At 38.1% G+C, this 11,164-nt stretch overlaps 1 protein-coding gene and 1 long non-coding RNA gene across 2 annotated transcripts; both read right to left on the bottom strand.

Moving 5' to 3' along the window:
- Positions 1 to 6,323: 6,323 nt before the first annotated feature.
- Positions 6,324 to 7,886, bottom strand: LOC149200852 (uncharacterized). The gene is made up of 3 exons (XR_016253387.1): positions 7,845 to 7,886; positions 6,837 to 6,952; positions 6,324 to 6,664 (listed from the first exon to the last, which is right to left on the bottom strand). It is a non-coding gene; the product is annotated as an uncharacterized LOC149200852 (long non-coding RNA).
- A 20-nt stretch (positions 7,887 to 7,906) lies between these two features.
- LOC149200851 (malate dehydrogenase, mitochondrial-like) lies at positions 7,907 to 10,197 on the bottom strand. The gene is made up of 4 exons (XM_089401100.1): positions 9,557 to 10,197; positions 8,552 to 8,720; positions 8,129 to 8,190; positions 7,907 to 7,972 (listed from the first exon to the last, which is right to left on the bottom strand). The coding sequence occupies exons 1-4, from the start codon at positions 9,716 to 9,718 to the stop codon at positions 7,907 to 7,909; spliced, it is 459 nt and encodes a 152-aa protein (XP_089257226.1). The 5' UTR covers positions 9,719 to 10,197.
- Between the last annotated feature and the right edge of the window lie 967 nt (positions 10,198 to 11,164).

Below are 11,164 nucleotides of genomic sequence, written 5' to 3'. Positions count from 1 at the left end.
ATTCCACATCAGTGACACGGAATGGAGCTAATGATTTTAGTGGAGGTGAAAACAATCTGTGACATATGATTCAGGGTGGCGGTCATGAATGGATGAAGGATAATGTATGGCAGTGGATGGGACCTGGTTGACTCTTTCTGAACGACTTCTCTTGAACATATGGCGACACTGATGCGATGGATTGGTAGCATTACCCCAAGTATGGATGGTATGGCGAGACCATGGTGATGTGACCGGTGAATGAAACAACCCAACCCGATGTGGTACGGAGGAAAAGTGTCATGTTCAAGAGCGACCTGCTACCATCAAAGACTTCTTGATTTTTTCCCAATTTTTCCCCAGTCATTGCTGACCAGTACCTCTTTATTTTTGTCAAGCTTGAGGAGGATAACATATGCTTGTTCTATAACATGCCCTTCGGGCAAGCCCATCGCTATGTTTTAACGAGCCTAGCGATAGTGAAACTCGTTCTCGTCTAAAGACAAGTTTGTCGCTATTTAGTGATTGAACGAGTCTAACGACAAGGAAAACTCGGCCCTTTTCATTTTTAGAGAGTCTGAAAGGGTACATAAAGTTAACTCCATAATTCCTTTTTCGTCATCTAATCCCTTAAGTCCGAAAAAGTATAAAACAATACAGAAGGGATGAGTTTTCGATAGTTTTAACGAGCCGAACAAATCAAGCGCTCGATATTTTTGTGCAATAATCCCTCAGGTCCAAAAAGATTAAAATCTAGAGGAGGGATAGCTCTTCCGGTCGTTTAACAAGCTGGAAGGCCAAAACTCGGCAATCTTTTCATATTTTACGAGTCAGTTGAAAAGAGCTTAAAGAAGACTCGTCTTTTGAGGAACGAGTGATGAACAGGGTTAGCAGCTGATTCCAGGTACATGTTGGAATTTTCCAATCACGGCAGTGTCACAAGGATGGCTAGGTGAAATCACTCTTCGCAGCTGTTCCTCAAAATGGGTAAACAATCATATGGAGGTAAACGATCAGCCAAATGAAAAGTGGAGGTGACGGTACACAAACACGACCAAGGCTTTTATGGTTGATCAGGTTACATACTCAAATGTTATTTACCGGTATGGGTTTATTTTTTAACGAGCTTGAATGCGCCGCTAAAACTGCTCAAGCTTATGTTTATTTTTTAACGAGCATGAACTATGCTGCTAAAACTGCTCGGATCTCGCTTTTCTATTTTTTAACAAGCATAAATTCCACAGTAAAACTGCTCGATTATACCAATCATATGATAAGATTGTCTCATGTGAGATTGCTATTTTTTATGGAGCTTCATCTCACTACGCTTTGCTCCACATCCTTTCGTTATGCAAGCTCGGAAACGACTAATCCTACGAGTTTAAAGGGTTAGACCTACAGGTTTAAAGGGAAGGACCTAAAAATTTAAAAAATAAATAGTCGCCCCTTGCAAGCACTCCAAAAGGTTTGCGTGCCCCCAGGCATAAGACAAAATTTCAAGGTTACCTCTACTTCTTTTCCACTAAAACTTTCGTTTTACCGGGAGAGGCTTACCTCTTTCGGGTTACCCAAAGATTGTCTCGTTAGCAGATTAAACAAAACACTTCCTTGGCAATGCCTACCGAAATAGACAAAGGTGAGTGAAAAAAAGATTATTCCACTCACATAAATTTGAGAAAAGAATCTTATTCTAGAAAAACCCTCTTTCCTAGACGGATGGGGTACGGACTAGTCATATTCTCCCGCGGAAACCTACCTTATACCCAAAGTTCTCTGCCGAAGCAGACCAGGACGCATGCCCCCTGGGTTCCAGTCATATCCTCCCGGATTACTCGCGCTCATCAGGAGGATGGACCGTGGGTTGAGACACTTCTTGCGTGAATAGACCATTTAGGGATGGTATATGACTATTTGCAATGCGTGATCCGGGAAACGAAAGTTGGTCCACGAGCTTGACCATTCTTCCTTCATGCGGAAAACACATTACTCTAAAGACTGAGGAGACTATGGCTCCCATGCAATATATATAGTCTCGTCCAAGGAGTAGGTTATAATCCAAGGGTCCTTGAACGACCATCACGTTCATTTGAACAATCTTCCCTTTCAATGTTATCGGCACATTGGGGAGGATCCCTAAAGGGCGACTGGTTCCCTTATCAAAGCCTGATAGATTTCTCATCTCAGGCAAAAGCGCAGGCGAACCAAGCGCTTTCCAAGCAATAGGGGAAAGGATACTCACAGATGCCCCTTCATCAATAACTGTACCAGCCATTACCATTCTGTATATTTGGACAATAATTTTGAATGGTATGCTAGCTGGCAAGCGGGGTCTGCCTAGTTGGTTCCAGTCAAAGGACACAACCAGGTTGCTTGGTGGTGGGACCGAGTAAACGGCCGGATAGCGCTCTGATGAACTTCCTTCCTGCGATAAAGGAATGGTGGCATTGCCCCCTTGATCATCAGAGTCAGTGCTGATGAAGAGAATTTGGACGGTGTCGTCTTTATTCTCCTCTGTGATGGTGTCATCTGAAGATAGAGCCTCAGAAGGAAAAACCGGGTCAACTGCCATTTCAACCTTTAGACTTTCGTCAGGTATGGATTCAGACGGTTCATCTTCAATGACAGGTGCTTCGGCTGACCACCTGGGCGGGTCAACCGGATTCTCAACTAGCGAGGGACTTGGCAAGAGTTTTTGATATCCAGGAGGAAGATTCGCTCGTAATATCGGGCGATCTTCCAGAACTCTTTTCGCCTCGTCTAAGAAGGGACAATGGTGGATGGCGTGATCGCCTTCACACAGTCTACAGGGAAATTTAGCTTTCCCGCTCTGTCCTGGAGCTTCACTCCCACTAGTTGACAGTGAACAATCGACATGGCTATCAGAGGTCGATGCTACCGAATTGTGCAAACGGGGGGACCAGTCTCTTAGTATCCAGGGGATACATGGACAATCTCTATGGAAGTGGTCTCCCCTACATATGACGCATGGCGATTTAGGCCTTACGAGTGTTGTGTGTGGATTTCTGTTAGATGACGTTTGTTTGCCCCCAGTCGCCTTAGGCTCCTTTTGCTTCTTTTCTTTCTTATTCTTCTCCTTCTTCTCCTTAGGAACCCGGTTCTTTGACCGACCAATTCTGTCAAGCGAAGAGGAAGGAGGAGAGGAAGATGAAGTAGAAGGTTGGGAGGCAACTCTTGTCTGATCTGACTGTTGACTCGACTGTTCAGGAATGGTGGCATTCTGAATGACACTGGTTGAAAAGAGCCATACAGGTAGGCCAATTGTCAGTCCTGGAAGCGACAATGTGGCCATGTGGGGCGCACCAACATCTCCCCAAGAGGAGAAGGGACTAGGATTTCCACCAAGGGGAACTCCTTGGTTGGTGTGCTCCATCCTTTCAACCTAAAGATCAACGCGGGAATAAGGGTGATTGTTCCGTTTAAAATAAATTGTTAACGACGCTTTAGACACAACTTGCTTTTTCAGTTTTAAAGAGTCGAGAAAAAGATAAAGATGACTCTAGTCTCCTTCGATGTTTTAACGAGCCCGAAGTGACAAATGCTCGGTTGGGCTTTTTCTGTTATAGAGTCTGAAAAAGGCCAAAAGAAACTGCTCTGGTGATCTAGGCAGAGGGTGTGCCAAACTTTTTGCAAAACCACAGAATACGTTTTACGGTACGGGTGGTCGATCTTCGTGAATGCTGTGTTCACTGCATTGCGATCAGTAGGGTGGTCGACATGGCTTCCTAAGGATAAAGGATATATGCCTATAGGGTCTCCCAATATATACGCGACGGTACGTGGGAGCACAAGTCCGTATTAGTGCTATCATCCCTCAGGAGGAATCACCCACCTTCTTAGAGATCGACAGTCACTACGTTTAACAACGCCGGAACACGTCTCTACCTAGACCTCTATGTTGTGCGTTATGTTGCAAAGCGTTGTTAGGTTCATTCAATATATTTTAAGTTGATCTTTTTAAAGTTTGTCTTTCAGGATCACCACGAAATGTATTGGTACAAATTCCTAAATGCAGTCTAAGATGATAAGCAAGCTTTATAATCTTTCAACTTTGAAACTCCTAGCTACTAAGGGAAAAGAGAGCGACTATCTTTTCTCAAAGAGCAATCAGCACACTCTAATGCACTCTTCCTAAATCCAACATGCAAACTTATCAAAATGCAAATGCACAATGCAGGTGTTTGTTTTCACTTTCTTAGTATAAATGCCTACAAAGAAAGCTTTTTGCACAACTTCGAATTTGCTTTTAAATGACTGAAAATAAACAAGTTTACTTTTTCCAAAATCAGCAAGGGTAGAAGAGATTACAATCACTTTGCGATTTTTCGAAAGAAATACTTGTTTCGACACTTAAAAGTGAAAAATTCAAACCAATAAGCAAAAGCAAATGATAATCAAACAGCCAACAGCCAATGAACTCTCTCATAAGATCACAATCAATCACTCAATCAGATCTGAATCAAGGGCTACACACTACAACAAAACCAGCGATTTGCGCCAGATTTAGCGCCAAATTTTAGTGCATTTTTTTTGTAATTGTGATGAGCAACCTGGCGCTAAATATGGCTCTATTGTACAATTTTTAAAGCGTCCTTTTTTGCACCTGATTTTGCATCCCTTTTCACGCTAGATTTTGCATCATTTTTTACACCAAACTATGCATCATTTTTTGCGTCAAATTTTGAACCAAGATTTGCATCTTATTTTATGACAGGTTTTGCTTCTAGTTTTGTGTCATTTTTTGCATCTATTTTTCATTCTCTTTTGCTTCCTATTTTGTGTCATTCTTTGCTTCCATTTTTGCACCATCATTTGCATCAAGTTTACACTGTATTTTGAATCCAATTTAACGTCTTTTTATGCATCCATTTTGTGTCAGTTTTTGCATCTAGTCTTACGCCAGGTTTTGTATCTAGTCTTACACTAGTTTTTGCTTCTGTTTTTGCACCAGCTTTGGTGCCTATCTTTGCACCATGTGTTGAATTTGATTTAGCACCAAATTTTGCATCCATTTTTGTGCCCATTTTTGCATCTTTTTTTGGACCATTTTTTACATCCACATTTACGTTTGATTTGTCTCCATTTTTCCCATCTCATTTTGCACCATATTTTGCGTCATTTGTTTCATCCAATTTTGCATCATTTTTAACACCATCTCTTGCATCTAATGTTACATCATTTTGAGCATCGAAATTTGCATTTATATTTGCATCTTATGTTGAGTCATGTGTTGTGTCCACCTTTGCATCTTATTTTGTGTCTAATGGTACATTCAATTTAGAGCCATTTTTTACGTCTACTTTTGTATTTGTTTTTGCACCAAGTTTTGCATCCAATTTTAAGCTATTTTATGCCCCTTTTTGCACCATTTTTTTGTGTCTACTTGTGTCCAATGTTGCACCATTATTTACACCGACTTTTTCATCCAATTTTGCATTTTTTTGGTGTCTAGTTTTACATCGTTTTCACCATCCAAATTTGCATCTTTTTTTTCCTCATTTTGTGTCCACATTTTCACATAATTTTGTGTCTGAGTTCGAGCCTAAATTTTCATGTGATTAGGAATCATTTTTTACATCCAATATGGCATCCTTGGTTTCACCTTTTTTCAGCCCCATTTCTCATCTTGTTTTATGTCTTTTCTTACATCTTTTTTTTTTTCCTTTTTTGCACCCAAGTTTGCATCCCAAATTTACACCATTATTTGCATCATCATTTGGCATATTAATTTGTAACGTTTTTTGTTTCTTTTTAACGCTCAACTTTGCATCTTATTTTACATCTAGTTGTTGTCTTTTTTTGCATCTAATTTGGTGCCCATTTATGTGTCCTTGTTTTTGCCCAATTTGATATCCTTTTGTATGCCATGTTTTGTTCCCTTCTTTGTGTCAACTATTGCACAATTTTTCACTTCTAATTTAAAACACTTTGTATGTCAATTGTTTGCATTTTGTATTAATTCCTAGTTTAACATCCAATTTTACTTTCAATTTTGCATCCATGGTTACATCCGCATTTGACTTCTTATATAGAGTATATTTTTCTTTACATATATGACCCCCTTTATAGATTCATAGTGAAATATATGATAGTTTCTAAATATCATTAAGGCAGATATCACAATTCAAAATTATTTGTAAAGAAATTTAAGAGAAATTGACAACATCCATCCAAAAAAATAACAATGTGCCATTAACAATTTTCAAAACATGTATAAAATAGCAACATAATACTAATAAAATCAGTATTATTTTTAATCAAAACAACTAAAATTCAAATATGATTAACAAATCAAAATATTTCATGAATATCGTTACGATAAATTAACAACATACATAAATCAAACTCATCGTATGATTACAAAATCAAAATGTCTCATTGATATAGGGTAAATTCACAACACCCATCTAAACATAACAATGTCATTCTACACAATAATTTCTTCATAAAAAACAATGCATGTGCTTGCCTAGCTACCACCACCAAGATCATCCTCATGATCATCTTGACCATCCTCATTACTCTGATCCACATCATCACCAACACCGCAACTATCATCATCATCTCCTCCTTCACCACCATCATCCTCATCTTCATCCTCATCATCTCCTGATATATGTTGAACATAATTTGGATCATCGTCTTGGCAATCATTACCTATAGCATTCTGACAAAAAAAAACAATATTACATGTTAGTATTAATTACATAACACAACGCATGTTTTTGTTATACAATGTTAACCATAAAATGAGGTAAGATATAATATCTAATAGTACTAAAAAATAAAATGAAAATATGGTTTAAAAGTATATTGGAAATCCAACTAAGATTACATACCATAGAGTCCATCCAAACAACAAATTCAACCCATCTCTTTTGCTGCAGCACCTCCTTTTCCAAATGATTTGGAGGTCTTCAGGGTAAAAATATATATCCCATGGTTTATATTTGGCCTTAAAAAACAGTAGAAAAAAAAAAATTTGAGAACACAGGAGCAAGATGAAAAAGGAATTGCATGTCTAAACATTTTGAAGTCTCAAAAAGCATTCATCAACATAGAGAAGACTACAACACTACTCTTCACTTCCAAGTTTTCAACTAATGGATTTAACTGACCAGCAATGTTTTTTGCATGAACCATGCTCAAATGCTCAAGATGAGGTAATGAATGGATGTTATGCACCTATCTGTGAATTGCAACCACAGGCATACATGTAAGTGCAAATTTGTAAATCTCATACCCAGATTTACCCATCATCAAGCAGACAACTTTTGCGGGATCCATTTGACATATCTTATGTTTAAGAAGGAATAACATCCTTGAAGAGACTCATGGCTTTTCTTAGGGAAGGATCTTTTCATGCAGAATCTAGATTAACTGTGAACATTTCAATCAAACTAAGGTAAATTAAAGGAAACAATCCATCGGTCAAACCTCACAGGTTAAAAGCACCCGCTGAGTTTCACACAAATGAGAAAGCCTAAGGGAAAAGATTTGAGACATGCATGCTACATGATTTCATGTAGGATAAGTACCTAAGCTTAAGGCAAAAGATTTGAGACATGCAAATGTATGAAGTACAAGATTCAGATAAAGAGAAAGAAGCTCCTTCATGCCATATTCTCACTGACAGTGAATCTCATATTAGGTACTTATCAAGCATGAAATCATGTTGCATGCCAAGCATGAAATCATGAAGCACACACCATGATAAGATTATCTGACTCCAACTACTGCATCAAGATGAAAAATTCAGCACTCTAGACAGTCACATAAGAATAAAAAAACATTCAAAAGATATGAATGCATATTAGCCACTATAGAGGACCAAAACATAAACTTACGCCATAGACAGTGTGGCTGAACCTTTCCCTGCTTTTGCTTCAACAACTTCAGTTCCTCCATCCTATGTGCGCTTTGTCAAGGCTTTAATGTCCTCCTCAGATAATACAGAGTTTGGCTTTGGTGTTGCCTAAAAAAAATTATCAAAACAAAAAAGTGTATGTTCCCTTTTTAACTGTATTGAAGGGTAGGTAATTATGATCTCATTTTATCTTTGATAAATTAATCTTCTAATATCCAAGAGTAAAGAACAAACTCAAGATGAGGATCCAACAAAGTCATATACATGTGAAAAAAGTGGAAGAATTGTAACACCCGCATGTCCACCTACAACAAGAACATCAACTTCTGCAGACAGCATAGGATGACATCAACAACAAACATAAAAATTAGAATTGTATCTAATGTTAAGAAAAGCATGATGTTGGTAAGATCCTGCAGCATATCATGTATTGGGTCTAGCCCAGATGGTTGTGTGCAAAGACTGTTATCCTTCCCACCCGGGTTCAATTCCCTCAAGTGACATCTTGAGCTGACTATATTTCTGATGGCCTTGAGCCCTATGATACTATCCTTTAAATGAGGAGAAGTGCTTGGCATGTTTGCCCAGGATGCATATTTCATGATTAAATTATAAAAAATAAAAATATTTTACAGAATACTAAATATTTGAGAGTAGCTAAGCATAACAAGCTAGAATTTTAAATACCTTCAACAGGAACCCCTGCTTTTGAAGCATAGAACGTCTTTGCACGGACAACATCAAGAGTAGTAACACCAAAAAGTTTCTTTTCATTATAGGTCCCTGCCTTCTTAAAAACCTCAGCAGCTATTGGTACAGTAGAATTTACAGGATTGCTGATCATATTTACAATTGCCTGCCATGGATATCAAGTCCTCAGGAATGCCATAAAAACCAATTCTAGATGATTTCTTGAATCCAAATATACCATTCCTGATAGAAGGAAAACATTATCCAGTACACTCCCCCCCCTCTCCATATCTCTATCTATATAATATGTAACAATATACTATACATACTGTACACACACACCAGTACATGAACAAAACAAATAATTGTGAAACATACTTCTTTATCTATTAACTTGCCACACTAATGGTAGTACATACTGATTGTATGTAATATATAATGTTATAGAGGATACCTCGTGATCAGTGGATTTGTGCACAGTTAAATAGAAGACCAAGGATATTTTTTATATTGATATTCATATGCCAATTTTCTCAAAAGTCCAAAAGCTAAGTTACTAACTACAAGAGGAGAAACAAGAATAACAGGGCTTTAACAGTGGCTGCAAACTTGCATTGGACTACACAGCTAATTACTCTTAAGTTCATTTCAATTAGTATTTCCTTCTTATGGGCAAAAGTTAGCTGCAATTTGTCTAAATAAAGAGTCAATAATGAGTCAATCACCTATTCGTTTGACTCAAAGAAGTCTTCAAGCTTCGTTAACCTCTCCAGTAGAATTGATTATATACAAGAACAATATGTAAATCTAGATCAACAACTTGCTTAAAGATTCTTGCAAATATGTATTTGTATATATTGCCATCTCTATAGATCTCAAACATACAAAACCTTCGACAAAGCAACTTACAATGAACGTCATGCTTATTCCTATGAAATAGTCAATAAGAAAATCGCATGAAAACAAAAACTTCAAAGAAGATCATAAATCATGACAACTTACCTCTGGGCAGTATTTTGCAATTGCAGAGCAAAGATATTTAACAATCCCTGCATTGATGTTGAAGAGATCATCACGGGTCATGCCAGGTTTTCGAGGCACACCAGCAGGAATGATCACAACATCTGCATTCTCCAATGCCGTGCCAAGTTGTTCCTCTCCCATATATCCTGCAACCTGCACCCAGGTCACACTGCTGTGAATTACTGACAAGGTCGTGACACAAGCATGATAAAATCAATATGGCAGTACCAAATTAAATGATAAATATGTAGACCAAAAAATAAGAAAAGAAATTATTATCGCAAAGTTCCAAAAGAAGTAAAACATTTTATCCTTGTTCCATGACCCAAGCAATGGTATGTCCTCCTCATAGTGAACAAGAATAGGATTATTTGTATTCTATAGTAAAATCCACCTTTTGGCTTTTACCGAGGAGATAGAGCACCAAAAGCAATGATTATGCTCGTAGGAGATTGAAGACCTATACCAACCCACGTTTCAATCAGGGTATAATCTTGTCCAATCCAGGTATACGACATTTCAATCAGGGTATAGTCTTATCCAATCCAGGTATAAAAGTGATGCTGTGATAAATAATTAGCATCTCACAAGCCACTTTAGGGAGTTTATTCAACCTTAGTTTAATTTACGTTGCGAATACTATTTTGATTTAATCTACTCATGGATAAAGAGGCAAATCTAAAGGACCCCAAAAAGGTTGGATATAGAGGCAAATCCAATATGCAGAGGGTCATCAATTCAATCCTCACAAAATAACAAATTGACAATGCAATGAGACTATTCTAACTTCTAAGTAGTCATTAGGCCAAGTATGACTTAGATCCATCAGATCAAAAAGTCCTATTAAGCAGAGGCATATGATCCAGCCGTGGATTCTGCTAAAAATATAGATGCACTTTTCATCAAAAAAATATGAACTACCTCGTCCATTGGGCTGTGGTTTAGTGGCAAGTTGTAGGGTGCTTGTCATGAGGATGATCCAGGTTCAAAACCAAGGAGGCATATTCGCATGATAATGCGGCTGCCCATGTCATTCCAAAATATGAAGTCGGGTTAACGTGATAAACACCAGTTCAATGATAATGCAAAGGTGTTGTTAATGATGACCCCTGTGCTATTGAGGTTTGCACAGATGAGCCCATCTGCAAGTCATGCGTGACTTTGATGAATAGATGCAATTAAGGTGTTTCACCCACGCCAGTCAAAAGGCCTTGACCAAACAAAAACAATAATAGTGTGAGCCCAACCTCAATTTCAACCTTCTCCTATCAATAGAAAATACTACTACTGCTAATAATAATAATAAGCACAACCCAAATTTCAATCTAGCCATAAATGTTAGGCAGATTGTAGTCAAGTAGTTAAATCATAGCACTTTCAGTGCCCTCTTAGAAGTATGTTGCGGCATTATCTCACCATCGGAGTTAACTACCATATTGAGATTCAACAGACAAGATCTGGTGCAAATCCTGCATGAAATTGGTGGAATAGAGATTCTATGTTTGTAGCATCTACAATGAGGGCAAAACCCACTATGTTAACAGAAAGACATTTGCCACACCTTCAATAGCCTGTCCAGGACATTTC

The sequence above is a fragment of the Pinus tabuliformis genome, chromosome 2_1 (assembly GCF_031772625.1).
Source record: "Pinus tabuliformis cultivar Carrire ecotype Pingquan chromosome 2_1, CPIR1, whole genome shotgun sequence".
NCBI classification, from domain to species: Eukaryota; Viridiplantae; Streptophyta; class Pinopsida; order Pinales; family Pinaceae; genus Pinus; species Pinus tabuliformis.
The sequence above is the reverse complement of the archived record's forward strand: the minus strand, read 5'-3'. Positions and strand labels throughout refer to the sequence as shown.